This window comes from Aedes albopictus, chromosome 1, assembly GCF_035046485.1.
Source record: "Aedes albopictus strain Foshan chromosome 1, AalbF5, whole genome shotgun sequence".
NCBI lineage: Eukaryota > Metazoa > Arthropoda > Insecta > Diptera > Culicidae > Aedes > Aedes albopictus.
The window spans coordinates 315412669-315440496 of record NC_085136.1 but is presented as its reverse complement, the minus strand read 5'-3'; the positions used below and the strand labels follow the sequence as shown (position 1 = coordinate 315440496).

The window sequence follows — 27828 nt, the reverse complement described above, 5'->3', positions numbered from 1 at the left end:
TGCTTGCATAGATAACCACCAGGATTATTGGCGACTACTTCATTTGCAGTGAGAGATAGCGTCTCTAAGGGGGACCCAAAAAAAATGACGACTACTAAATCCATGAACAACCACAATACAGTGTGATCGAGACTGGAGACTGGAGTGGCGGTTAACCCGTTCACGCGAGGAGGACTGACGAGATCGCCACTACGAGGAGCTGGTGAACCCACCAGCGAGCAGGCGGTAGCAGGTCCAACGGAAGGAGCACGAGGTGGTACAGCACCGTCCGAGGAAGCTCAGATGACTGGCGCGGATCTCACGCTAGCGCTGAACCGCAACAGAAGCGGTCTAGTGGAAGTTGCTGAACAGCTGGACGAGCTGATTGGCTATACGAGCGGGCGGACTACCAGAAGTAGCAGGACCTGAAACAGGGCCTGCTGAAGCTCCGCAAATCGCTGACTCTCATCAAGACGAAGTATGATCTCCTGGTCGAAGAGCGGAGTGCGGCTGATGCAAGCAGGGAGGAGCGGTCTACCCAAACGGACAGCTTCCTCTTTGCTGGCTACGCGACGATGTAGCAAGAAGCCATGCAGCTCACCAGAGCCGTAGCGGAGAGGTCAAACCGCCCTACAGCTCGAGCTTCATGGTCGAAACCTGCCGAGGAGACGCGGCCCAAGAAGCGTCCGGCAGAGGTGGGCGAAAAGCCAAAGTAGAAGAAAGGGATGGCCTGCGCGAGTAACCAGGCTGCCAATCCGGTAACGCAAGGGGCAGGGAAACCAAGCCCCAAGAGGCCAACCCTAAGAGGAACAGTGGCCAACCGACCAAGGAAAGAAGAACCCTTGGATTACGGTTGGTAATAAGAAGAAGAAGTTGAGAAAAGTGAAACCAGCCCGCAAGCGCGAACGGAGCAACGCGCTGGTCGTCAAAACTAAGGCGGATACATACACCGAGACAGGGATGGAAAATGTCGCAAAATTGAAAAAAAATATGTCATGCATTTTTCTATTTACAAAACATCCGCTGTAAATTTCTGGTCGTAAGCATCACCAATCCATAATGCTGATAAGACATGTATAATCAATAATTTCGTCTATTTACATTTCCAACTAGATGCAGTGGAATTATCATATAACGAAATTACATTTTCGTGACATTTTCCATCCCTGCACCGAGGTGCTGAGGGCCATGCGAGGCGAAAATCGTAAAAAGCATTCTGCGCACCAGGACTGGAGAAATGATGCTAGTGCTGAAGAAGGAGGCGGCCAAGAAATCACCAACGCACAGGAGATCGCAGTCGCACTTAAACAGCAGCACGAGGTAGATGCACCAAGTGCATCGATCCGCATGTGAATCGGTCTGGCATTCACGCAGATCGTCTGCGTGGCAGGATCAAATGAGAGTCAGTGTGCCCGCTCAGCATGTACACAAGGGCACAAGTCATAGGCGTGTAAAGGCCCCGACAGGAGCAAACTCTGCAGGACGTGCGGAGTGGAAGGCCACATCGCTAGAGTGTGCAACTCGGCAACAAATTGCTTGATTTGCACGGCAAACAAGGGTCACACGACGGGCGGGCCTAAATGTCCAGGCACGCGAGGAGGTTGCTGTGATAGTCAGTCTCGGTGCTGAGTACAGACATCGCACTACTATCGGACCCATACAGCATCCCTCCCGATAACGGGAACTGGGTAGCGGAACTGGGTCAAGCCAGCGGCGATCTGTACAACCGGTCGTTTTCCGGTCCAGAAAATAATGTTCACTTCGCATGAGGGCGTCGCAATAGAGAAGATCAACGCGGTGTACGGCTGCAGATGTTATTCTTGAAGAGATTAAGGCACATAAGCGGTCGTGCTTCTAAAATTTCTGCCAGGCAGCCAACACGGCAGCCACCAGGAGGGTCGCTAGCCATCATCCAGGGGGTCGCGAAGGACAGTCGAATATTTTACTGTAACAGACAACAAATGAGAGAATTTCTATGGTGGGTCGGAAAAAGTCTGTCTGCTACCCAGACCCGACCCCAGTCTGGTGTCGTAGAGGGTTGCGATTTACTGAGTATTCGAGTGAATATGATGGATTCAGGAAATCCCTCGGGCGTTTCAGAAGGTTTACGTGGCGTTTCAGTATTTTTCCTTAAACACGGACACGTTTAACCCTAAAAGGGATACCTTCACGGCCTCAGTTTCGTCACCTCGCTGAGTGTGTTCCATCAAAGACGAGCTCTGAAAGGCGCCTGGGGTCCAATGGACCCCAGGTATCCCTTTTAGGGTTGATACTCGCTCACTAGAAGCGCTTTGCAGGAAGCACTTCTAGACTAGACAACGAATCAGAATTTATCACCTAAGGACACTGCCAAACACTTTTTCTGACAGCTGCAGCGGGATTCGAACTCGCGCTCCCCTGCACGATGCAACTAAATGCTTGATGACATTTGCCGTATCCTCGGAAGATTTCGGATGCGTTTCAGGGCCGATTCCGGAGTTTACAAGAGGTGCGAGAAACATTTTAAAAGGTTTCAGTGGCATTGTCTTTAGAGGCATTTCTTCGGGTTCCAGGGAGGTTTTCAGCAGTGTTTCAGGGAGCTTCTGGGGATTTCATGGGCGCCTGGTGGGACCTCTGAGAGATGTATGAGAGGCGTTTCCGATTGTTTAAGCGATCCCAGAGACTTCAGAAAGTTCAGATGCGCTTCAAAGAAATCTCAGGGATTTTATGAGATGTCCGGAGAATTTCAGAAATCTTTCAAGGGGTCCTAGGGGCGTTCTAGGGGTTCCAGGAGCGGTTCAGTGGATCTTAGGGGGATTGAGTGAGTTTCAAGAATATTTCAGTGAGTCTCAGGTGTTTCAGTGGCGTTTCAGGGCAGTTTCAGTCGCCCAGGGACATCCTAAGGTATCAGGGGGGTTTCGGATGCATTTCAGGGGCATTTCATGAACTCCCAAATAGATACCGGGGGTTTCCAAAAACGTTTCAATGAGTCCCAGTGGGCTTCAGGGAGTTTCAAAATGCTTAGAGGGTCTAAGGATCTGAGGGGCTTCAGGCGGTTTTAAGAAGGTTCTCAAGGGTGCTTAGGTGTAGTTCTGGAGATTGCAGGGAATGTAAAAAGATTCCAGAAGAATGTTTGAGGCCCCTTGATAGGCTTCCGAATCGTTCTAAAACTCCTCTAAAATAATACTACAATGTACCTGAACCATTACTCACAGGCCACCGTGGAACCTTTGAACCAGAACCAGAAGTTCTCAAATAGATCAAAATTGGCAAAGCCAGCTTCTTTGAAAATTATTAGAATATACTGGACATGGTTCAAGCAAGTGTGTGTGTTGTTGTGTTTACCGAATGCTTGCCGTTTGCTCACAGTTGAACGCAAATTATTCAGTTTATGGAACCGTTTAATTTATTTTGAGACCGAAGGAGCATTTGTCTGTACACGTACTACGAGTATTCGACGGAGGATATCATTCACAAGCGAGCTGTGCCCTACAGTTTTAAGTTTTGCTGTAGGGTAAACAGGTATAATATGCCCCCCCCTAAGCAGAAATGGCAATATATCTAAAATTGGCGCCTTATCCCATCTATTGTCCACTGCAAATCGTTGTTTCTAAAGTCAGTGAAGTGTTGCATAAGAACTTTACCTCTGGAGGGGCGGCTATGGAAGCTTTGAAACGTTTTCCGAAAACGTTCCAAAATTTACCTTATCAAAACAAACGGGGCAATACGCCCCATCCAAAGAAAAACGTCCAGCCCCGTGATAAAACTGTACCAGGGGATAATTCTACCACATGCTTATCCTAGGAGGACCTTTTAACAAGTGTTTAACTGCATAAAAGTTGCAAAATAACATAAGCGAACAGAACTGGCTTCGTTTACAATGAAGCCAGCTTGCAAGAGGTAAAATATTACGCCAAAAGCCTCAATTTCAGACTTTTTGATATTTTTATTGCTTTTCTATACCAATCAACTAACGGATCAGCTTGATGGCAATTAATCATCAATATTTAAGATTTCCAATCGATCCCGCATGCAAAAAGCGCTTGAATCGCTAGAAAATGAAGGGGGGCGTTTTGCCCCGGTGGGGCGTATTATACCCTTTTACCCTACGGAGTTTAACTGCCATCATCCACTGCTTCATTGTTTCGCTGCTAACCATGGATTGTGTAAAGTGTTCGCAAGCCATCAACGAACGCGATATGTACACAGTGTGTGAAGGGAAATGCTCAAAACGCTTTCACGCATCATGTGCTGGTATAGACGTAGAACAATTGAACGCGTTAGCGAACAACGTCATTTGGTTGTGTGATGTCTGTATGGATGATTTTTGTAAATATCGCGATCGTCGAGAGCCGGTTCAAATGACTACAATTCGATCCGTCGATGAAGAGATTTTGGATTTGAAAACCCAATTTGCGACTATATTGGAAACATTGGCCGTTATCGCCGTACCTGAGCCGCCTTCGTGCAACGAAAACAACCTACGTCATTCTACTCCTGTGTCGCCGCCTTGTGTTCATGGAGGAACAAGCTCTTCGCTTGAATGTACTGATGCAGTTTTATATAAGGAAAACGAACAATATTCGCAGAACGACGTCAACGGCACTTTTGATCTATTCTTATCAAATATTAATCCTGTTGTAACTGAACATGAAATCAGCTTAATGGTGTCTCGTTGTTTAGGAATTGATCCAAGTGATAGCTTAGAAGTTCATAAATTGGTATCTAGAGAGAAAGATGTTTCAAAACTAGATTATGTTTCCTTTAAAATTGTCATGAATAAGTATGACAGAACGCAAGCTTTGAGTAAAACTACTTGGCCAAGAAAAGTGAAATTCCGCGAATTTGAAAATCGGCAAAACGATACATGGAAACCATAAATAATGCAAATTTTTCTTGTTTGTCATTTTGCTTCGTAAATTGTGTAAACTTTGTAGAATCTTGATATTTAGCTGTTATATGTAGTAACTAGTTTTGTGATAATTGTCATGGTTACGAATGAGTCGCGATGTTTCAATATGTGTCATTTTTATGTTCAGTGCTGTTATGATGAAATGTTCCTGATCTAGTTTTAAGAGTTCATTAAGGCCAATAAGGTCAGATGAAGTACAATACCCCATGGGGTGATGCCTACAGAGTAGTCATGGCCAAAACGAAGGGACCCAGACAACCAGTAATCGTATAAGATGTTGCATAAGATGTTAAAATGGAGGCCATATGCGTGCATGTCTCCATTTAGGCGCATACAAAATGTGCGCATATCGCCTTCACTTTAACATGTTATACGATCACTGGTTGTCTGGGGAGCGTCATCTATATCTTCGTAACGCTCCCTCGAAGTGCTGCAGAAGATCGTGGAAACGCTGATCCCGCGCCACGATACAAGACCATGGGCACCCGTCCCCTATGGCCAAACCGGCCATGGCGAGGTCACCCTGGTGACGAACGACGAGCTCATTGCAATAGCGAAGTCGCTTAAGTTGGGCATGGCTCCGGGTCCGGAAGGTATCTCCCGACAGGCTGACGAATTGAGGCTCAAACTTTCACCGGGCGTAAAACTGATCAACTTTGTCGATGATATTACCCTCGTGGTATACGGCGAATCGATAGAGGAAGAGGAACTGACAGCAACGCACGCATTTGGAATAGCGGAGGACTGAATAAGGCCGAGATAGTTGGCACTCGCGCACCACAAAACGCAGATGGTGGTGGTAAACAACCGCAAGCTAGTGGTCAATCGAAACGTAAAGCTACTCGAGAGTACCCACAGACTGGCATGGGTAGTCAGCGCATGCCGCACGGTCTCGAAGGACGCGGTATGTGTGCTAGCGGGCATGATGCCCAAAGCACTAGTGGTGGCAGAGGATAAAAAGGCGTAAGAGGCGCGAGGCGGATCGCCTGGATATTCGAGGGGGTTTCATGGGCGCTCCATAGCATTTGAGGGGCGTTCCAGGGGACATTGCAGGGGTGTTGCAGGAATAAAACTTCCAAATCTACCTGAAACTTTCAGACACTACCTGAAATTCCTGGAACGTCTTTGAAACATCTTGAAGCGCTCCCTGAACCTCAATTGAAAGCAGCCCAAATCTCTCTGAAACTTCAGAGCTCCTCCAGCATCCTCTTGGAATTTCCTGAAAAGCCTTGATATGCCTTAAAACTCCTCTGAAACTTCTTAAAAATATGAATCTTATGAATTTGTAATAAATAAATTTGAATTTCCATTAAAATGACTATGCTGAGGGTGACGGGTTCGATTACCGGCCGGTCCAGGAACTGCGCGTAATGAAAATTCCCTTGACTTCCTCGGGTATATAGTATATTTGTGCCTAATACATGATATACACATGCAACATATCCATTGGCAGAGGAGTCTCTCAGTTAAAAACTGTGGAAGAGCTCGCCGGAAGTTGAGAAGCAGGCTCTGTCCCAAAGGGTCAGAATTCTGCATATTTAAGCGGGTCGTGTAATGAGTGCACGTGTCATGAAAAAAGCATACATACACAGTACACCGCGTGAGCGTGGTATCGCTGAGTTTGGCCTAAGACGCGACTGCTCTGTTGTGGTGTTTTTGCGTGACCTTTGTGTTATAGGTGAGCAGTTTTCATAATTCTAATAGACATCCTGAGTTCAAAAAACCTTATGTGCCAACACAAATTTTGATACAAGTTAGTAGTTTAACCCTAGTATAACAGTGGGGTCAATATGATCCTGACAGGCACGCTGAACGAACACTGTGTTATCGTGGTGCGCCTAGCTCAACATCTTAATAATTTCTAACACTAAGATTGTGTACTTCCGGTGAATTGCAAATAGAAAGATATACTGTGAGTTCTACTTTCAGAATTTCGTACTAAATTCAAGTCATTTGACAATCATTAACTCAAATTTCTTGACATTTGTCTTAGAGATACTACACTTGGGACAAAAGTTATAAGTTATAACCTACATATTTTCTGAGTGTGTAAATATGTCTGAATGTTAAAATAGGTAACATCATATACTGCATTTAGTTCACCATTGGACTGCGAACTGCGACTTCATAAGTGCGAAAACGTAAATAAAAGTGCGCGATTGCATCAAATCAGGTTGATGTCTTCGGCGCACTATTTCTTCAATCTATGGTGAACAAGTGCTCTGAAGACACCGAGTTGATTTGATGCAATCGCGCACTTTTATTATCGTTTTCGCACTCGTAAAAACTAGTGCGATAGTCCAGTGGTGAACTAAATGCGCTATATATGAATAAAATGCATCGGCCGTACATATACCCAGGTAATCAATAAGCAGATAAAATGGCATTAGTTCGGCACTATATGCGCCTTTACAGCAGGTCATTCCATGAATATCTGCCGTATATGCGCCATAAGTGCTAAATAAATGCAGGTTTTGGCCTAATATATGGCTGATTAAATGCTTATCCCTCCTATCCCCCAGCTTGTCAAAAATAAAAACAAAAATGTTTTCCCCTGCCCATTTCACGGCTTCCCTTTATCTTCTATTCTTTCCTCACTCTCCTGTGTGACACATTCTGAAATGCTGTTGTTTTTTGCTGATATCGGCAAAATTGGGATTCAACCCCTAGATCGTCGGGTTGACGATGGTGCTGAACCGCGCTACAGGGTAAGCTATAGATGATTAGATAATGTGCGTTGGATTTTTGCTCAATTTAAGGTTTTCATATTACGCCAGCAGCAGCTTCGTTATGCGATGGGCTCAGCATGGGCTGATAATTAAATTGATCGTAGGAAACCAACCATGGAATTTATCTACCAAAGCAATAGCCCTGTTCAATGAAGTGGAGTAATGTTTTGCCGATTGATTCTCTACGTTGCCACCCAGCTATGAGAATGAGTGTAGCTTCTACAATCATGGCACGTAAATTAGGAAGTGGAAATGTGTTGTGATTAGCATTACTCATCTCTCTTAGCAGTTTTATGGCAATAAAGTAGCAGTTATGATGCTTGTTGACCAAAACATACCGAGCGTCTGAAATGCTATGCAACTGATGTCAGATTTTAAATGTCAATTGCTAATATAGGGCAGTTTAGCAGTCGAACTGCTATGATACGGCAGTAAGCATGGCTAATGCAGATATATAACAGAAATACAACTTATTCAGCTTAGCTTCAGGTTACCTGGGTATGCGATCAAGTTATAAAAAATAATTCTTTTGCAATTCCACCCTAGGTGTAATATCAATTTTATATTTGCCTACTTTTCGTCACTAAATCAGAGAGTTGCATTATGGTTCATAATGCAACTTGTTTCTGTTGCATTATGAATCATAATGCAATTGTTTGATTGGCAACTTCGTTTTTCCCGGTAAAAGTTGTGAATATTGTGACGGTTATAGCATGGTAAGCGAAATACAACGCCCTTAGCAAAACAACGATAAAATGCCCTACTTTTTTACCAAAACAAAAGTGGCGAAAAGTACTACTTTTAGAACTACTACTAAAAAGCAGAACTTTTCGGCACTTTTTCCAACATGAGTTTTTCGCTTACTTAGTATGTATAAACACTAGCAGGATGAACTGCAGTTGATCAGTAATGATACTCTTTCGTAGCACGGTCTGTAGAAGTAAGATATGTAATCTACTCCGCGATTCACCAGAGCAATCGAAATTGCACAAGAAACCAATGAATAGGGCTTGGGACTTGCTTATTATTCTCAATGTACACAGTTCGAGAGCTCTCAACTTTAGTAAGGTCAATAACGGCGCCGGACACGTCCTTGCGGTCATCGAGGATGGGACGGAATGTTAGTGAGACAAACATTGTTATAAAGCCCGCTGCATCTCCACGTTTGTCTTAGGACGAAAATTTTTGTTAGTAGGGTAGGGTACATTGTCAATTTGGGAGTCACCTAGGGTTGGTCATGTGATTTGACAATGGATCAATAATCTTTACAAAATTTCTGTAAGAGCGAAAAAGAAGGAGCGAATTTCATGCAGTGCCCTATATACGATCACAGACAAACAGACGAAACACTTTGAATATAATTCGATTTAAATTAAAGTCGCGGAAACGTGCTCACCCAATGCTAAAAATGCTGTGTTTGGCCAACCATCGACTAGGTGGCGGTAGTTGGCAAACGTCAAACTCGAACAAGTCGCTAAATATTCGTGGTAATGGGACTCGAGCCTCTTTGAGTGGTTTCAGTCTTTTCTTCACCCTTTTAAATCCTGATTACCTAATTAATAATACACAAACAAATCTCATGAATTCTTAGAAGATCTACACTTTATGTGCACGAGTAAACAGCTAACATTTAAGACCTAATGTACAAACGTTGAAACCAAATCGTACCCCAAAACAATCTGCGTCAGCCTAAAGTAGTCACCTGTGTCCTGAAATGACTACATTGTCGACCCGGCCGAAGTTTTGCATGCACCACCCGAGTGATGTAATCACCTGTCGAACCCCCTCGGGGAGGGGACCCCCAGCGCACACACAAACACAAACAACACCGCCGGCCGCCGCGCCGAGCTTCAGCTGCAACAGCACCCACCTACCCCCCGCTAAATGTTGACATGCATGAAATTTGTAATCACGCTTGTTAATTTATGCAAAATACGCATAAATTGAAATTTTAACATGCTGGAAACGTGCCACGCGCGCGTAAAACGGCTCGTCTTTAGCTTCTCACTAGGCTGGCTGGCTGGCTGGCAAGCATAACGAACCATGCAGCAGCAGCAGCGCCGCTCCGTAGCCTAGGGGCTGTCCATAAACCACGTGGTCATGATGGGGGGGGGGGTTCGGCCTATGAGCATTTTGTATGGACGAATAAAAAATTTTGTATGGACAAATGGCCACGCGGGGGGGGGGGGGGGGTTGAGAAGTCCCAAAAAAATGACCACGTGGTTTATGGACAGCCCCCTATCGATATTGTATCGTTTCGTTGCCTACCTACCTACTAAGTGTAGACAATGTGTAGAGCTGCGTATCCATCGATTGTCATGATGAGCATTGGCTTTTGCTGGTTTTACGGTTGAATGGATTGATGTGTTTTGCATGGGACATGGACTACGATAGGTGGGTAAGTATCTACATCGAACGGCACGGATCGGAACACACAAATTGACAAGTCGCCGAGTGAGGGGCTTTTAATGTATGCACGCGTAAACAATTGATCGTGAGTGAGTCAACGTTGCATAACCTCTCTGTGTGACACGGTTGCAATTCATGCCGAGATATGTGTGCCTTTAGTGCGTGTGATTCAATTGTCAGTCAGTCATTTGGGGGAAAATTGACGAGGTCAGTTTGTAATCAGCTGGTACTGAGTTTATATCAATAATTGTACATCAGACAAAATAATAATCTGAACTGATATGGACAAAATAAAATTATTAGACCTTATAACTCGGTTTTGCTAATATTCCTAATGAGTCTGCTTTTATGTCAAGCTTTACTTCAATACGTGTTCCAAGAATCACCGCTTTAAGGTTGCTATTCAATTGCAGCTCGTCTAGATTCCTCAGAACAACCCAAATTGCCGAGAGGACAACCGAAACTCTACACGGAGAGACGAAACTACCCAAAAGTGAGTTCTTTCCACTCAACTTCGGGGTTGCGTGCGTCAAGCCACTTTTGAGTTGATGGAATCGATGTTTTTGTTGGGTTGTTTCCGCTTGCTTCCATGTGAAAGGAATACCTAATTTTAGGTTTTTTTCACCCAACCGAAATTTTGACTAGGTTGTATTCACTCAAATTTGAGTACTGTGCTAGAAACTCAGTTTTGGCTTGACGCACTGAACTGCAAAAGTTGGGCTGTTTCTCTCTTCACTCTCTGACAACATTAGAAAGAGCGCATGAAAAGGGAGACGAAAAAGAACTCAAAATTGAGTTTAAAAGTACTTAATTTTGAGTTTTTCAGTTTCTCCGTGTAGGGATTCTATAGTAAGTCGTCCCAGGATTATACAGAGAATCCTCTCAGGATTCTGTGCAGAATCCTCTCAGGATTCTGTGCAGAATCCTCTCAGGATTCTGTGCAGAATCCTCTCAGGATTCTGTGCAGAATCCTCTCAGGATTCTGTGCAGAATCCTATCAGGATTCTGAGGAGAATCCTCTCTGGATTCTGTGGAGAATCCTCTCTGGATTCTGTGGAGAATCCTCTCAGGATTCTGCGGAGAATCCTCTCAGCATTATGTGGAGAATCCTCTCAGGATTCTGTAGAGAATCCTCTCAGGATCCTGTAAAGAATCCTCTCAGGATTCTGTAGAGAATCATCTCAGGATTCTGTGGAGAATCCTCTCAGGATTCTGTGGGGAATCCTCTCAGGATTCTGTGGAGAATCCTCTCAGGATTCTGTGGAGAATCCTCTCAGGATTCTGTGGAGAATCCTCTCAGGATTCTGTGGAGAATCCTCTCAGGATTCTGTGGAGAATCCTCTCAGGATTCTGTGGAGAATCCTCTCAGGATTCTGTGGAGAATCCTCTCAGGATTCTGTGGAGAATCCTCTCAGGATTCTGTGGAGAATCCTCTCAGGATTCTGTGGAGAATCCTCTCAGGATTCTGTGGAGAATCCTCTCAGGATTCTGTGGAGAATCCTCTCAGGATTCTGTGGAGAATCCTCTCAGGATTCTGTGGAGAATCCTCTCAGGATTCTGTGGAGAATCCTCTCAGGATTCTGTGGAGAATCCTCTCAGGATTCTGTGGAGAATCCTCTCAGGATTCTGTGGAGAATCCTCTCAGGATTCTGTGGAGAATCCTCTCAGGATTCTGTGGAGAATCCTCTCAGGATTCTGTGGAGAATCCTCTCAGGATTCTGTGGAGAATCCTCTCAGGATTCTGTGGAGAATCCTCTCAGGATTCTGTGGAGAATCCTCTCAGGATTCTGTGGAGAATCCTCTCAGGATTCTGTGGAGAATCCTCTCAGGATTCTGTGGAGAATCCTCTCAGGATTCTGTGGAGAATCCTCTCAGGATTCTGTGGAGAATCCTCTCAGGATTCTGTGGAGAATCCTCTCAGGATTCTGTGGAGAATCCTCTCAGGATTCTGTGGAGAATCCTCTCAGGATTCTGTGGAGAATCCTCTCAGGATTCTGTGGAGAATCCTCTCAGGATTCTGTGGAGAATCCTCTCAGGATGCTGTGGAGAATCCTCTTAGGATTCTGTGGAGAATCCTCTCAGGATTCTGTGGAGAATCCTCTCAGGATTCTGTGGAGAATCTTCTCAGGATTCTGCGGAGAATCCTCTCAGGATTCTGTGGGGAATCCTCTCAGGATTCTGTGGAGAATCCTCTCAGGATTCTGTGGAAAATCCTCTTAGGATTCTGTGGAGAATCCTCTTAGGATTCTGTGGAGAATCCTCTTAGGATTCTGTGGAGAATCCTCTTAGGATTCTGTGGAGAATCCTCATAGGATTCTGTGGAGAATCCTCTTAGGATTCTGTGGAGAATCCTCTTAGGATTCTGTGGAGAATCCTCTTAGGATTCTGTGGAGAATCCTCTCAGGATTCTGTGGAGAATCCTCTCAGGATTCTGTGGAGAATCCTCTCAGGATTCTGTGGAGAATCCTCTCAGGATTCTGTGGAGAATCCTCTCAGGATTCTGTGGAGAATCCTCTCAGGATTCTGTGGAGAATCCTCTCAGGATGCTGTGGAGAATCCTCTTAGGATTCTGTGGAGAATCCTCTCAGGATTCTGTGGAGAATCCTCTCAGGATTCTGTGGAGAATCCTCTCAGGATTCTGTGGAGAATCCTCTCAGGATTCTGTGGAGAATCCTCTCAGGATTCTGTGGAGAATCCTCTCAGGATTCTGTGGAGAATCCTAAGAGGATTCTGTGGAGAATCCTCTCAGGATTCTGTGGAGAATCCTCTCAGGATTCTGTGGAGAATCCTCTCAGGATTCTGTGGAGAATCCTCTCAGGATTCTGTGGAGAATCCTCTCAGGATTCTGTGGAGAATCCTCTCAGGATTCTGTGGAGAATCCTCTCAGGATTCTGTGGAGAATCCTCTCAGGATTCTGTGGAGAATCCTCTCAGGATTCTGTGGAGAATCCTCTCAGGATTCTGTGGAGAATCCTCTCAGGATTCTGTGTAGAATCCTCTCAGGATTCTGTGGAGAATCCTCTCAGGATTCTGTGGAGAATCCTCTCAGGATTCTGTGGAGAATCCTCTCAGGATTCTGTGGAGAATCCTCTCAGGATTCTGTAGAGAATCCTCTCAGGATCCTGTAAAGAATCCTCTCAGGATTCTGTGAAGAATCCTCTCAGGATTCTGTGACGAATTCTCTCAGGATTCTGTGACGAATTCTCTCAGGATTCTGTGCAGAATCCTCTCAGGATTCTGTGCAGAATCCTCTCAGGATTCTGCGGAGAATCCTCTCAGCATTATGTGGAGAATCCTCTCAGGATTCTGTAGGGAATCCTCTCAGGATCCTGTAAAGAATCCTCTCAGGATTCTGTAGAGAATCATCTCAGGATTCTGTGGAGAATCCTCTCAGGAGTCTGTAGAGAATCCTCTCAGGATTCTGTGGAGAATCCTCTCAGGATTCTGTGGAGAATCCTCTCAGGATTCTGTGGAGAATCCTCTCAGGATTCTGTGGAGAATCCTCTCAGGATTCTGTGGAGAATCCTCTCAGGATTCTGTGGAGAATCCTCTCAGGATTCTGTGGAGAATCCTCTCAGGATTCTGTGGAGAATCCTCTCAGGATTCTGTGGAGAATCCTCTCAGGATTCTGTGGAGAATCCTCTCAGGATTCTGTGGAGAATCCTCTCAGGATTCTGTGGAGAATCCTCTCAGGATTCTGTGGAGAATCCTCTCAGGATTCTGTGGAGAATCCTCTCAGGATTCTGTGGAGAATCCTCTCAGGATTCTGTGGAGAATCCTCTCAGGATTCTGTGGAGAATCCTCTCAGGATTCTGTGGAGAATCCTCTCAGGATTCTGTGGAGAATCCTCTCAGGATTCTGTGGAGAATCCTCTCAGGATTCTGTGGAGAATCCTCTCAGGATTCTGTGGAGAATCCTCTCAGGATTCTGTGGAGAATCCTCTCAGGATTCTGTGGAGAATCCTCTCAGGATTCTGTGGAGAATCCTCTCAGGATTCTGTGGAGAATCCTCTCAGGATTCTGTGGAGAATCCTCTCAGGATTCTGTGGAGAATCCTCTCAGGATTCTGTGGAGAATCCTCTCAGGATTCTGTGGAGAATCCTCTCAGGATTCTGTGGAGAATCCTCTCAGGATTCTGTGGAGAATCCTCTCAGGATTCTGTGGAGAATCCTCTCAGGATTCTGTGGAGAATCCTCTCAGGATTCTGTTGAGAATCCTCTCAGGATTCTGTTGAGAATCCTCTCAGGATTCTGTGGAGAATCCTCTCAGGATTCTGTGGAGAATCCTCTCAGGATTCTGTGGAGAATCCTCTCAGGATTCTGTAGAGAATCTTCTCAGGATTCTGCGGAGAATCCTCTCAGGATTCTGTGGAGAATCCTCTTAGGATTCTGTGGAGAATCCTCTTAGGATTCTGTGGAGAATCCTCTTAGGATTCTGTGGAGAATCCTCTTAGGATTCTGTGGAGAATCCTCTTAGGATTCTGTGGAGAATCCTCTTAGGATTCTGTGGAGAATCCTCTCAGGATTCTGTGGAGAATCCTCTTAGGATTCTGTGGAGAATCCTCTCAGGATTCTGTGGAGAATCCTCTCAGGATTCTGTGGAGAATCCTCTCAGGATTCTGTGGAGAATCCACTCAGGATTCTGTGGAGAATCCTCTCAGGATTCTGTGGAGAATCCTCTCAGGATTCTGTGGAGAATCCTCTCAGGATTCTGTGGAGAATCCTCTCAGGATTCTGTGGAGAATCCTCTCAGGATTCTGTGGAGAATCCTCTCAGGATTCTGTGGAGAATCCTCTCAGGATTCTGTGGAGAATCCTCTCAGGATTCTGTGGAGAATCCTCTCAGGATTCTGTGGAGAATCCTCTCAGGATTCTGTGGAGAATCCTCTCAGGATTCTGTGGAGAATCCTCTCAGGATTCTGTGGAGAATCCTCTCAGGATTCTGTGGAGAATCCTCTCAGGATTCTGTGGAGAATCCTCTCAGGATTCTGTGGAGAATCCTCTCAGGATTCTGTGAAGAATCCTCTCAGGATTCTGTGAAGAATCCTCTCAGGATTCTGTGAAGAATCCTCTCAGGATTCTGTGGAGAATGCTCTCAGGATTCTGTGGAGAATCCTCTCAGGATTCTGTGCAGAATCCTCTCAGGATTCTGTGCAGAATCCTCGCAGGATTTTGTGCAGAATCCTCTCAGGATTCTGTGCAGAATCCTCTCAGGATTCTGTGCAGAATCCTCTCAGGATTCTGTGCAGAATCCTCTCAGGATTCTGTGCAGAATCCTCTCAGGATTCTGTGCAGAATCCTCTCAGGATTCTGTGCAGAATCCTCTCAGGATTCTGTGCAGAATCCTCTCAGGATTCTGTGGAGAATCCTCTCAGGATTCTGTGGAGAATCCTCTCAGGATTCTGTGGAGAATCCTCTCAGGATTCTGTGGAGAATCCTCTCAGGATTCTGTGGAGAATCCTCTCAGGATTCTGTGGAGAATCCTCTCAGGATTCTGTGGAGAATCCTCTCAGGATTCTGTGGAGAATCCTCTCAGGATTCTGTGGAGAATCCTCTCAGGATTCTGTGGAGAATCCTCTCAGGATTCTGTGGAGAATCCTCTCAGGATTCTGTGGAGAATCCTCTCAGGATTCTGTGGAGAATCCTCTCAGGATTCTGTGGAGAATCCTCTCAGGATTCTGTGGAGAATCCTCTCAGGATTCTGTGGAGAATCCTCTCAGGATTCGGTGGAGAATCCTCTCAGGATTCTGTGGAGAATCCTCTCAGGATTCTGTGGAGAATCCTCTCAGGATTCTGTGGAGAATCCTCTCAGGATTCTGTGGAGAATCCTCTCAGGATTCTGTGGAGAATCCTCTCAGGATTCTGTGGAGAATCCTCTCAGGATTCTGTGGAGAATCCTCTCAGGATTCTGTGGAGAATCCTCTCAGGATTCTGTGGAGAATCCTCTCAGGATTCTGTGGAGAATCGTCTCGGGATTCTGTTGGGAATCCTCTCAGGACTCAGTGGAGAATTCTCTCAGGATTCTGTGAAGAATCCTGTCGGGATTCTGTGGGAAATCCTCTCAGGATTCTATGGAGAATTCTCTCAGGATTCTGTAGAGAATCCTCTCAGGATTCTGTAGAGAATCCTCTCAGGATTCTGTAGAGAATCCTCTCAGGATTCTGTAGAGAATCCTCTCAGGATTCTGTAGAGAATCCTCTCAGGATTCTGTAGAGAATCCTCTCAGGATTCTGTAGAGAATCCTCTCAGGATTCTGAAGAGAATCCTCTCAGGATTCTGTAGAGAATCCTCTCAGGATTCTGTAGAGAATCCTCTCAGGATTCTGTAGAGAATCCTCTCAGGATTCTGTAGAGAATCCTCTCAGGATTCTGTAGAGAATCCTCTCAGGATCCTGTAGAGAATCCTCTCAGGATTCTGTAGAGAATCCTCTCAGGATTCTGTGATGAATCCCTTTTGGATTCTGTGGAGAATTCCCTCAGGATTCTGTGGAGAATGCTCTCAGGATTCTGTGGAGAGTCCTCTCAGGATTCTGTGGAGAATCCTCTCAGGATTATGTGGAGAATCCTCTCAGGATTATGTGGAGAATCCACTCAGGATTCTGTAAAGAATCCTCTCAGGATTCTGTGGAGAATTCTCTCAGGATTCTGTGGAGAATCCTCTCAGGATTCTGTGGAGAATCTTCTCAGGATTCTGTGGAGAATCTTCTCAGGATTCTGTGGAGAATCCTCTCAGGATTCTGTGGAGAATCCTCTCAGGATTCTGTGGAGAATCCGCTCAGGATTCTGTGGAGAATCCTCTCGGGATTCTGTGGAGAATCCTCTCAGGATTCTGTGGAGAATCCTCTCAGGATTCTGTGGAGAATCCTCTCAGGATTCTGTGGAGAATCCTCTCAGGATTCTGTGGAGAATCCTCTCAGGATTCTGTGCAGAATCCTCTCAGGATTCTGTGGAGAATCCTCTCAGGATTCTGTGGAGAATCCTCTCAGGATTCTGTGAAGAATCCTCTCAGGATTCTGTGAAGAATCCTCTCAGGATTCTGTGAAGAATCCTCTCAGGATTCTGTGGAGAATGCTCTCAGGATTCTGTGGAGAATCCTCTCAGGATTCTGTGCAGAATCCTCTCAGGATTCTGTGCAGAATCCTCGCAGGATTTTGTGCAGAATCCTCTCAGGATTCTGTGCAGAATCCTCTCAGGATTCTGTGGAGAATCCTCTCAGGATTCTGTGGAGAATCCTCTCAGGATTCTGTGGAGAATCCTCTCAGGATTCTGTGGAGAATCCTCTCAGGATTCTGTGAAGAATCCTCTCAGGATTCTGTGAAGAATCCTCTCAGGATTCTGTGAAGAATCCTCTCAGGATTCTGTGGAGAATGCTCTCAGGATTCTGTGGAGAATCCTCTTAGGATTCTGTGGAGAATCCTCTTAGGATTCTGTGGAGAATGCTCTCAGGATTCTGTGGAGAATCCTCTTAGGATTCTGTAGAGAATCCTCTCAGGATTCTGTAGAGAATCCTCTCAGGATTCTGTGGAGAATCCTCTTAGGATTCTGTGGAGAATCCTCTTAGGATTCTGTGGAGAATCCTCTTAGGATTCTGTGGATAATCCTCTCAGGATTCTGTGGAGAATGCTCTCTGGATTCTGTGGAGAATCCTCTCAGGATTCTGTGGAGAATCCTCTCAGGATTCTGTGGAGAATCTTCTCAGGATTCTGTGGAGAATCCTCTCAGGATTCTGTGGAGAATCCTCTCAGGATTCTGTGGAGAATCCGCTCAGGATTCTGTGGAGAATCCTCTCAGGATTCTGTGGAGAATCCTCTCAGGATTCTGTGGAGAATCCTCTCAGGATTCTGTGGAGAATCCTCTCAGGATTCTGTGGAGAATCCTCTCAGGATTCTGTGGAGAATCCTCTCAGGATTCTGTGGAGAATCCTCTCAGGATTCTGTGGAGAATCCTCTCAGGATTCTGTGGAGAATCCTCTCAGGATTCTGTGGAGAATCCTCTCAGGATTCTGTGGAGAATCCTCTCAGGATTCTGTGGAGAATCCTCTCAGGATTCTGTGGAGAATCCTCTCAGGATTCTGTGGAGAATCCTCTCAGGATTCTGTGGAGAATCCTCTCAGGATTCTGTGGAGAATCCTCTCAGGATTCTGTGGAGAATCCTCTCAGGATTCTGTGGAGAATCCTCTCAGGATTCTGTGGAGAATCCTCTCAGGATTCTGTGAAGAATCCTCTCAGGATTCTGTGAAGAATCCTCTCAGGATTCTGTGGAGAATGCTCTCAGGATTCTGTGGAGAATCCTCTCAGGATTCTGTGCAGAATCCTCTCAGGATTCTGTGCAGAATCCTCGCAGGATTTTGTGCAGAATCCTCTCAGGATTCTGTGCAGAATCCTCTCAGGATTCTGTGCAGAATCCTCTCAGGATTCTGTGCAGAATCCTCTCAGGATTCTGTGCAGAATCCTCTCAGGATTCTGTGCAGAATCCTCTCAGGATTCTGTGGAGAATCCTCTCAGGATTCTGTGGAGAATCCTCTCAGGATTCTGTGGAGAATCCTCTCAGGATTCTGTGGAGAATCCTCTCAGGATTCTGTGGAGAATCCTCTCAGGATTCTGTGGAGAATCCTCTCAGGATTCTGTGGAGAATCCTCTCAGGATTCTGTGGAGAATCCTCTCAGGATTCTGTGGAGAATCCTCTCAGGATTCTGTGGAGAATCCTCTCAGGATTCTGTGGAGAATCCTCTCAGGATTCTGTGGAGAATCCTCTCAGGATTCTGTGGAGAATCCTCTCAGGATTCTGTGGAGAATCCTCTCAGGATTCTGTGGAGAATCCTCTCAGGATTCTGTGGAGAATCCTCTCAGGATTCTGTGGAGAATCCTCTCAGGATTCTGTGGAGAATCCTCTCAGGATTCTGTGGAGAATCCTCTCAGGATTCTGTGGAGAATCCTCTCAGGATTCTGTGGAGAATCCTCTCAGGATTCTGTGGAGAATCCTCTCAGGATTCTGTGGAGAATCCTCTCAGGATTCTGTGGAGAATCCTCTCAGGATTCTGTGGAGAATCCTCTCAGGATTCTGTGGAGAATCCTCTCAGGATTCTGTGGAGAATCCTCTCAGGATTCTGTGGAGAATCCTCTCAGGATTCTGTGGAGAATCCTCTCAGGATTCTGTGGAGAATCCTCTCAGGATTCTGTGGAGAATCGTCTCGGGATTCTGTTGGGAATCCTCTCAGGACTCAGTGGAGAATTCTCTCAGGATTCTGTGAAGAATCCTGTCAGGATTCTGTGGGAAATCCTCTCAGGATTCTATGGAGAATTCTCTCAGGATTCTGTAGAGAATCCTCTCAGGATTCTGTAGAGAATCCTCTCAGGATTCTGTAGAGAATCCTCTCAGGATTCTGTAGAGAATCCTCTCAGGATTCTGTAGAGAATCCTCTCAGGATTCTGTAGAGAATCCTCTCAGGATTCTGTAGAGAATCCTCTCAGGATCCTTTAGAGAATCCTCTCAGGATTCTGTAGAGAATCCTCTCAGGATTCTGTGATGAATCCCTTTTGGATTCTGTGGAGAATTCCCTCAGGATTCTGTGGAGAATGCTCTCAGGATTCTGTGGAGAGTCCTCTCAGGATTCTGTGGAGAATCCTCTCAGGATTATGTGGAGAATCCTCTCAGGATTATGTGGAGAATCCACTCAGGATTCTGTAAAGAATCCTCTCAGGATTCTGTGGAGAATTCTCTCAGGATTCTGTGGAGAATCCTCTTAGGATTCTGTGGAGAATCCTCTTAGGATTCTGTGGAGAATCCTCTTAGGATTCTGTGGATAATCCTCTCAGGATTCTGTGGAGAATGCTCTCTGGATTCTGTGGAGAATCCTCTCAGGATTCTGTGGAGAATCTTCTCAGGATTCTGTGGAGAATCTTCTCAGGATTCTGTGGAGAATCCTCTCAGGATTCTGTGGAGAATCCTCTCAGGAATCTGTGGAGAATCCTCTCAGGATTCTGTGGAGAATCCTCTCAGGATTCTGTGGAGAATCCTCTCAGGATTCTGTGGAGAATCCTCTCAGGAATCTGTGGAGGTTCCTCTCAGGATTCTGTGGAGAATCCTCTCAGGATTCTGTGGAGAATCCTCTTAGGATTCTGTTGAGAATCCCCTCAGGATTCTGTGGAGAATCCTCTCAGGATTCTGTGGAGAATCCTCTCAGGATTCTGTGGAGAATCCCCTCAGGATTCTGTGTAGATTCCCCTCAGGATTCTGTGGAGAAATCTATCAGGATTCTGTGGAGAATCCGCTCAGGATTCTGTGGAGAATCCTCTCAGGATTCTGTGGAGAATCCTCTCAGGATTCTGTGGAAAATCCTCTCAGGAATCTGTGGAGGTTCCTCTCAGGATTCTGTGGAGAATCCCCTCAGGATTCTGTGTAGATTCCCCTCAGGATTCTGTGGAGAAATCTATCAGGATTCTGTGGAGAATCCGCTCAGGATTCTGTGGAGAATCCTCTCAGGATTCTGTGGAGAATCCTCTCAGGATTCTGTGGAAAATCCTCTCAGGAATCTGTGGAGGTTCCTCTCAGGATTCTGTGGAGAATCCTCTCAGGATTCTGTGGAGAATCCTCTCAGGATTCTGTGGAGAATCCTCTCAGGATTCTGTGGAGAATCCGCTCAGGATTCTGTGGAGAATCCTCTCAGGATTCTGTGGAGAATCCTCTCAGGATTCTGTGGAGAATCCTCTCAGGATTCTGTGGAGAATCCTCTCAGGAATCTGTGGAGGTTCCTCTCAGGATTCTGTGGAGAATCCTCTCAGGATTCTGTGGAGAATCCTCTTAGGATTCTGTTGAGAATCCCCTCAGGATTCTGTGGAGAATCCTCTCAGGATTCTGTGGAGAATCCTCTCAGGATTCTGTGGAGAATCCCCTCAGGATTCTGTGTAGATTCCCCTCAGGATTCTGTGGAGAAATCTATCAGGATTCTGTGGAGAATCCGCTCAGGATTCTGTGGAGAATCCTCTCAGGATTCTGTGGAGAATCCTCTCAGGATTCTGTGGAAAATCCTCTCAGGAATCTGTGGAGGTTCCTCTCAGGATTCTGTGGAGAATCCCCTCAGGATTCTGTGTAGATTCCCCTCAGGATTCTGTGGAGAAATCTATCAGGATTCTGTGGAGAATTCGCTCAGGATTCTGTGGAGAATCCTCTCAGGATTCTGTGGAGAATCCTCTCAGGATTCTGTGGAAAATCCTCTCAGGAATCTGTGGAGGTTCCTCTCAGGATTCTGTGGAGAATCCTCTCAGGATTCTGTGGAGAATCCTCTCAAGATTCTGTGGAGAAACCTCTCATGGTTCTGGGATTATTTCTCTCAATATTCTGAAATGAATCCTCTCAAGATTCCGAGATGAATCCTTACAGTAATCTGAGATGGATCCTATCAGGATTCTAAGATGAATCCTCTCAGAGTTCTGTAGATTTCAACGTTTAATGTTTTCTGGCAGCTGCACAGCAAACAGTATTGAAGTCTTGAACTACACATATTGTGCTAGAATTGATCAATACAACGCCAACGTGTCAACTATGGATGTGGATTCATATTTTCCACCCAATAATGCCCACTCTCTGCAGAACGAAACAACTCACTTTATCCACTTTCACAAACATGAAGCACGGTTCTTCCATCCTTCGCAAAGCATATGAACAGAAAAAGTTCATTTATAGGGAAACTTTATGTTGTCCGTACCTTTTGTACCATGTTGCCTTTGTCAATTTTGTTGTCCCCAAGGTAGCATAAGGTGTTCGATATGAATTGGATCGTGGCTGTACTGAATGGCTATAATATCTCTCCTCCGGGATAGTAGGAAACCTTTGTGATTTTTATTTCGAAAGATGCCTCAAGCTATTATGAAACTAATTATAGCTTCTTGTAACTAGGGAAAAATCAATAAAATCATCGGAGCTTCAGCTAGATCATCATGACTGCTAGTAAATTCTTCTTTGAAAACTTAAACATCTTAATCTAACTAATTTTCCAAAAAATCACAAGTTTTGACACGACAAAGCGTTTTATAACTACTGTCTAACTTTTCTATCTATATTTTCAGTCTTCATCTGATTAATCTCAAGAGAATCAAGAATTGATAGAGCGCATAAATTCATACTCGAAAATTTACGATACCTTCTGAAAATCAAGTGCATACCCAACCAACAAAGATGTTGCTGTACAACAGCTTAATAAACCGCTCTTAGCTTGACTAAAAAAATAGTTTAATAAGCTGTTATTCAGCTATCATTGTTACTTGGGTTGACAGATTTCTTTTTTGGATTTTTTTTTCCGAAACCTAAATTCAAAAAGGTTTTCCCAAGAAGATTTTTTTGAAATATTAGCAAATGTTGAGAAAAGCGAAAGCTCTAAACCAGATGATTTAGTCATGTTATGCTTTGCTCCGATGTCGGGGTGACACTTCCCCCTTACTCCATGTTATGCTTCGCACTTTTAAAGTTCGGCCATTCTTTTCCCCAATGCCAGGCCAGCAATGTTGTCGTTCGCCATACGTCTCGAAAAATTTTGCTGAAAGCGAAGTGGTAAACAACTCAAACTTAACAAACTTGGCTTCAAAGCGAAGCAAATCCCCGCTTCCTTCCTCGAGCGAGTGAATCTGTGTTCCTGCAGTTTCGACTAAAGAGGACAAAGGGGAAGGAGTGGGGATGTATTGCTTCGGTATCCAGATAGCTGTGTGCGAGTTTTACTGAAACTGGACAAAAGTTTTACTGCTCTCTCTAGTTACAACAACCGTCGTAGTTGCTGCGATGTTGCACCATTCTTGGGAATACTACTGGCGCTTATAAACTTGGGTATTCAAACTCCAAGAGTGTGGCACTTTCCGCGCAATAACAAAGAGAAGTAGTTGCATTGTTAGAGAAGGGAAGTTCACTTACAAAGAGGGCTAACTTCCGCTGGAAAGGAGTTGGGCAAACAATGGATGGGCGTTTTACGATCAGTTAACGGGCGAAGGAATAGATGGTCCAATGCTCGGCTTCTTTCTAGCTTAACATCCCACTGGGACAAAGCCTACTTCTAAGCATAGTGTTGAGAACTTTAACAGCTTATAAGTGAGGGCTTCCTCTGCTATAATCATTTTGCATTTGTTTGGCAGGCATGAAAGGAAGATACTCTATGCCCGAAAAAATCTAGTAAATTTCCAATACGAAAAGCTCTTGGACCAACCGAAAATCGATCCAAAACACCCTTGTTTATGTGCGTCTACCGAAATTTGACGAATTGGACGTTATTTCCAGTTTGCCCAATTTTGCAATCCATTTCAAAACAATTGAACATCATACCAAAGGCTTCCGATGACAAATGCGAATTATGTTTTAAACCACGAGCGCGACGAATCACATTTCGAAATTTAATCACCATAAACGTGCCCATTAAATTATTACAATATTGCCCACGGAGGAGAATTCACAACCCTTTGATTGGAGCAGAAGTGAATTATTCATCTCGATGATGCATGGGCAACAGAGCTCGCATACCCATCTGCCCGTGATCAAATAAACCGCGGTTGCATAAACCACAAAGGCTTTAGGGCCATTAAAATAGTTATTTATGCAACAAGTTGCAAAATGATGATTTTTTCAGCACGAGTTGTACGTTTATCCAACGAGGCTTGCCGAGTTGGATAAATACGACGAGTGCTGAAAAAATCGAGTTTTGCAACGAGTTGCATACAACATTTTTTGTAATTACGAAAAATACCCGTTCCGGGCAGTCTATCATGCCATCTTACATGAAACATACATGAAATCAGGAGGAACCACGTGGAAACATCCATGGGCACCGGCGCAGTTTTTTATTCAATCAGGTAGGCTATGGTGTAGAAGGTGTCACAAATTTTCAAGCTCCCGTCGTCGTCGTCGTCAATCAGCAACATGAGAAGGAGCAAAAGTAGCTTCAGTTGCTGCTACTTCACCTGATCGGCGGTCCGAATCGGAACGTGAATAGTCTTGATTTGGATTCGAGCTGCTATTAGGACGTATGAGCAGCAGCTGTATCTACGGAGAACGCGATAGTGGGCAAAATGTATGTGCTGGCAAAAGTGCCGAAAAGTGCTACTTTTCAGCACTCTTTAAGAGTGCCGAAAAGTAATACTTTTCGGCACTTTTGTTTTAGTGCAGAAAAGTAGGCCGTTTTATAGTTCCAACCGCGAGTGAAAAGTAGGGTAATAAGCAACGTAATTACAAAAATTGATTTTCGATGGCCTTGAACCGACTGGGTTCACAAATGCACCCAAATGTAGGTAGTTTTGATTCATTGAAAGGATTAATTCAGTAACAAATTTTGAAAACTATTATTTATCATTTTTATTGATATTTTTCGGTGAGCCAAAGAAAACACGCCTTTTATCTGTGTGACGTTTCGGCCTACTCTTTTCTTTCAGCCATCCTCAGACACTAAAATTTATTTGAAAAAGATACACAATTTTAACAATTAACATATAACATTAAGCACAATTAACTTTTTTTCCCATCACAACTCACATTCAGATCACCGCAGCAACTTTCACCTCCTCTTCTGCTGGGCGATCACGTACCACTATCTGGTGGGGTACGTCGTGGTTGTGATATTCCACCCAGGATCTACGGACTCCCGAGGGTGCACAAAGAAGGAAGACCACTAAGGCCGGTGGTTTCGACGGTTGGGTCAGCAACCTATAATATGGCTCAACTCTTGTCGAACATCCTAGGGAACATCGTGGGGAAAACTGAATACCATGTTATTAACAGTTTTGAATTTGCGGAAGAGGTAACAGGCATGCAGGTTCCAGAGGAACACGTCCTGTTTTCACTGGACGTTAAGTCGCTGTACACGAATGTTCCTGTTGCGTACGCCTTGGAGTGTATAGAGGCAAGGTGGGACGAGGTAGCGAAATACACAAGGATAGACAAGCGTGGTTTCCTAGCGGCGGTTGAATTAACTTTGAATTCGACTTTCTTCGTCTATCGGGGTGTGAGCTACTCACAAACTTTCGGAGTGCCGATGGGATCACCGTTGTCACCGGTGATAGCCAACATCGTAATGGAGAGGTTAGAGCAGGAAAGCATACGTAAGCTGGAGGGACATCGAATCAGTATGGTGGTGTACAGACGGTATGTTGACGACTGTTTCTGTATCGCACGTAAGGAGCACGTGGACAAAATTCTCGAGGTGTTCAACGGTTTCCATGACAGATTACAGTTCACGGTGGAATATGAGGAGGATGGACGTCTTAAGTTTTTGGACATGATGCTGTTCCAAAACAACGGACGTGTGGAGAAAACTTGGCTGCCAAAACAAGAAAACGGGCGTTATTTGGATTACAACTCCGAGAGTCCTTTCACGCGCAAACGCAACACAGCGATCGCTCTGGCGGATAGAGCGATCAAACTCACGGATGCGGAAAACCGCCCACAAGCAATAGACATGGTTAAAAGGATATTGAAATGCAATAATTATCCGGAATGGTTCATTTTAAATGTCCTAAAGCAAAGAGTACATAAGCATTACAATAGACTGGAAGATGGGAGAGAGGTGGAGGAGACAAAGTATGTTTCCACACCTTACATCCCACACTTAAGTGAGAAACTTAATAAAATTCTCAAGAATAATGGGTTAACTTTGGCAGTTAAGGCAAAAAACAAAATAAAGGACGAGATTTTCACTAAATTAAAAGACCCCATTCCACCAGGGTCGCAGAAAAATGTGGTGTACTCCGTACCGTGTGGAACCAATGACGGTAAGGTGTATATTGGACAAACAGGGAGAAAACTGGACACACGAATAAACGAGCACAAAAATGACGTCAGAAGAAACGACAACAGAACAGGATTAACGCAACACACACTATGTGACGGACACATTTTCAACTTTGACGAAACTAAAATAGTAGAACGAATTGCTGACCAGGAAAGCAGGATTGCAGCGGAGACATTCCACATCAAGCTGGCAGGCGAAAACAACACAGTCAACCTCCAACGTGAATGTGGAACGTTCAACGCAAACTACAATGCGTTAGTGGTTAAGCTGAGACAGATGACGAACGATGAGCGACGACGACGAGAATCGAAAACCAACGACGAATATCACAACCACGACGTACCCCACCAGATAGTGGTACGTGATCGCCCAGCAGAAGAGGAGGTGAAAGTTGCTGCGGTGATCTGAATGTGAGTTGTGATGGGAAAAAAAGTTAATTGTGCTTAATGTTATATGTTAATTGTTAAAATTGTGTATCTTTTTCAAATAAATTTTAGTGTCTGAGGATGGCTGAAAGAAAAGAGTAGGCCGAAACGTCACACAGATAAAAGGCGTGTTTTCTTTGGCTCACCGAAAAATATCAATAAAAATGATAAATATCAGTTAACGGTGATTAACACAACCAATTAAATTTTGAAAACGACGTATAATCAATGCTACACCATTGATTATACGTCGTTTTCAAAATTTGTTACTGAATTACGAATCAATTATTTCTTCACAGGTTTGGTTGGTTATCTATCGGCTACCGTTTCCGGTTCGAGTGCAGAAGGTCCTGGGTTCAATCCGTGGCACTATTCTTTCTTCTTACGTAGTATGTGTTTATCTACTTTCTGCCTCTTCTGTGTATCGATTTGTAGCCATCGCTAGAATAAGAAACGAGGTGCTTATCCGTTTCTCTTCGTTCCAATTTTACACGAACATATAACAAATGTACTGTTTTACGTATAAAACGGCAATCTAGACATACAATCAATCGCATGACGCATTCCCAACGGCAATTCACACTCCAAATATTTGCTATTTACTGAACACTCCAGCATCACATGGTATCAAAAGATTTAGAGACGTTTCCGGGAGATTCAGGGATGTTCAAGGTGGCACCTGAAAACCCTTTCCGCCCCTGAAAAGCTTCTGAATCCCTCTGAGATTCTCACAAGTAACATTTCGATAACCAATTAGTCTTGAAGAGGTTTTGAGAACCATCATAAAACCTTAAACCTTTTATTTTTGTTTTATGATGGTTATAATTACTTCTTGTAGTCCATTTGGCTACAAAATGTTACTTGGGAGCTCTCTTAACCTTCTTCGTCTTCTTCTTTTCTGTATGGCTTTACGTTCGCACTGAAACATGGCATACCTCTCTTCAACTTAGTGTTCTTTGAGCATTTCGTCAGTTGTCAGTTATTAATGGAAGATCCTTCTTCGTGGATTAGCTGATGCTCACCGCGCTGACGTAATGTACGCTGTTTGTGTCATAATGATTTCAATGCACGACATTCTCCATTGGAATTTCCAATGTTTAACCAATAAAACGCTACAGAAACGCCTCTGAAACTACTTGAAAACTCCCGAGGTCCCTTAAAGCACACCGAGACTGAAACTATCCGAAACATTTCCCAAATCTACTAAATCCTATGAAATTCTTTGAATTTTTGAAACGCCTATGAATCCTCTCGAATCTCCCTGAGACCCGTGAACCCTGCACTCACTGAAGACCTCTGAGCCTCCCCAAAACTCCTCGGATACGCCTTGAAATGCGTTTTTCTTAAATCTCCCGAGTTTCATGAAACACACCTGGAATAACCTGAAATCCCCTCAGGCCCGCGAAACGCCCCTGAAACGCCTCCTTAACCTTTCTTTTGCATTACGTTGGGAACAGCTCGCTGGCGTAGTGTACGGTTTCTTAAAGGAGGGTTAAGCGCCCTTAAGTGGAGCCTCGTAGCCGTGCGGTTAGGGTCACCAAGCTTATAATCGCACCATGCTATGCGGTGAGGGTTCGAATCCCGCTTCGGGCGTTGAAACTTTTCTTGAGAATAGTTTCTACCCCGTTTCCACTGGTGCA

The 27828-nt window shown here is 44.6% G+C and overlaps 1 protein-coding gene across 1 annotated transcript; it reads left to right on the top strand.

Annotated features, from left to right (window-relative positions):
* Positions 1-1216: 1216 nt before the first annotated feature.
* Positions 1217-26171, top strand: LOC134292157 (uncharacterized). Its single transcript, XM_062861002.1, has 3 exons — positions 1217-1299; positions 24515-25584; positions 25696-26171. Exons 1-3 carry the CDS (start codon positions 1217-1219, stop codon positions 26169-26171), a joined length of 1629 nt encoding a protein of 542 aa, XP_062716986.1.
* Positions 26172-27828: the final 1657 nt, after the last annotated feature.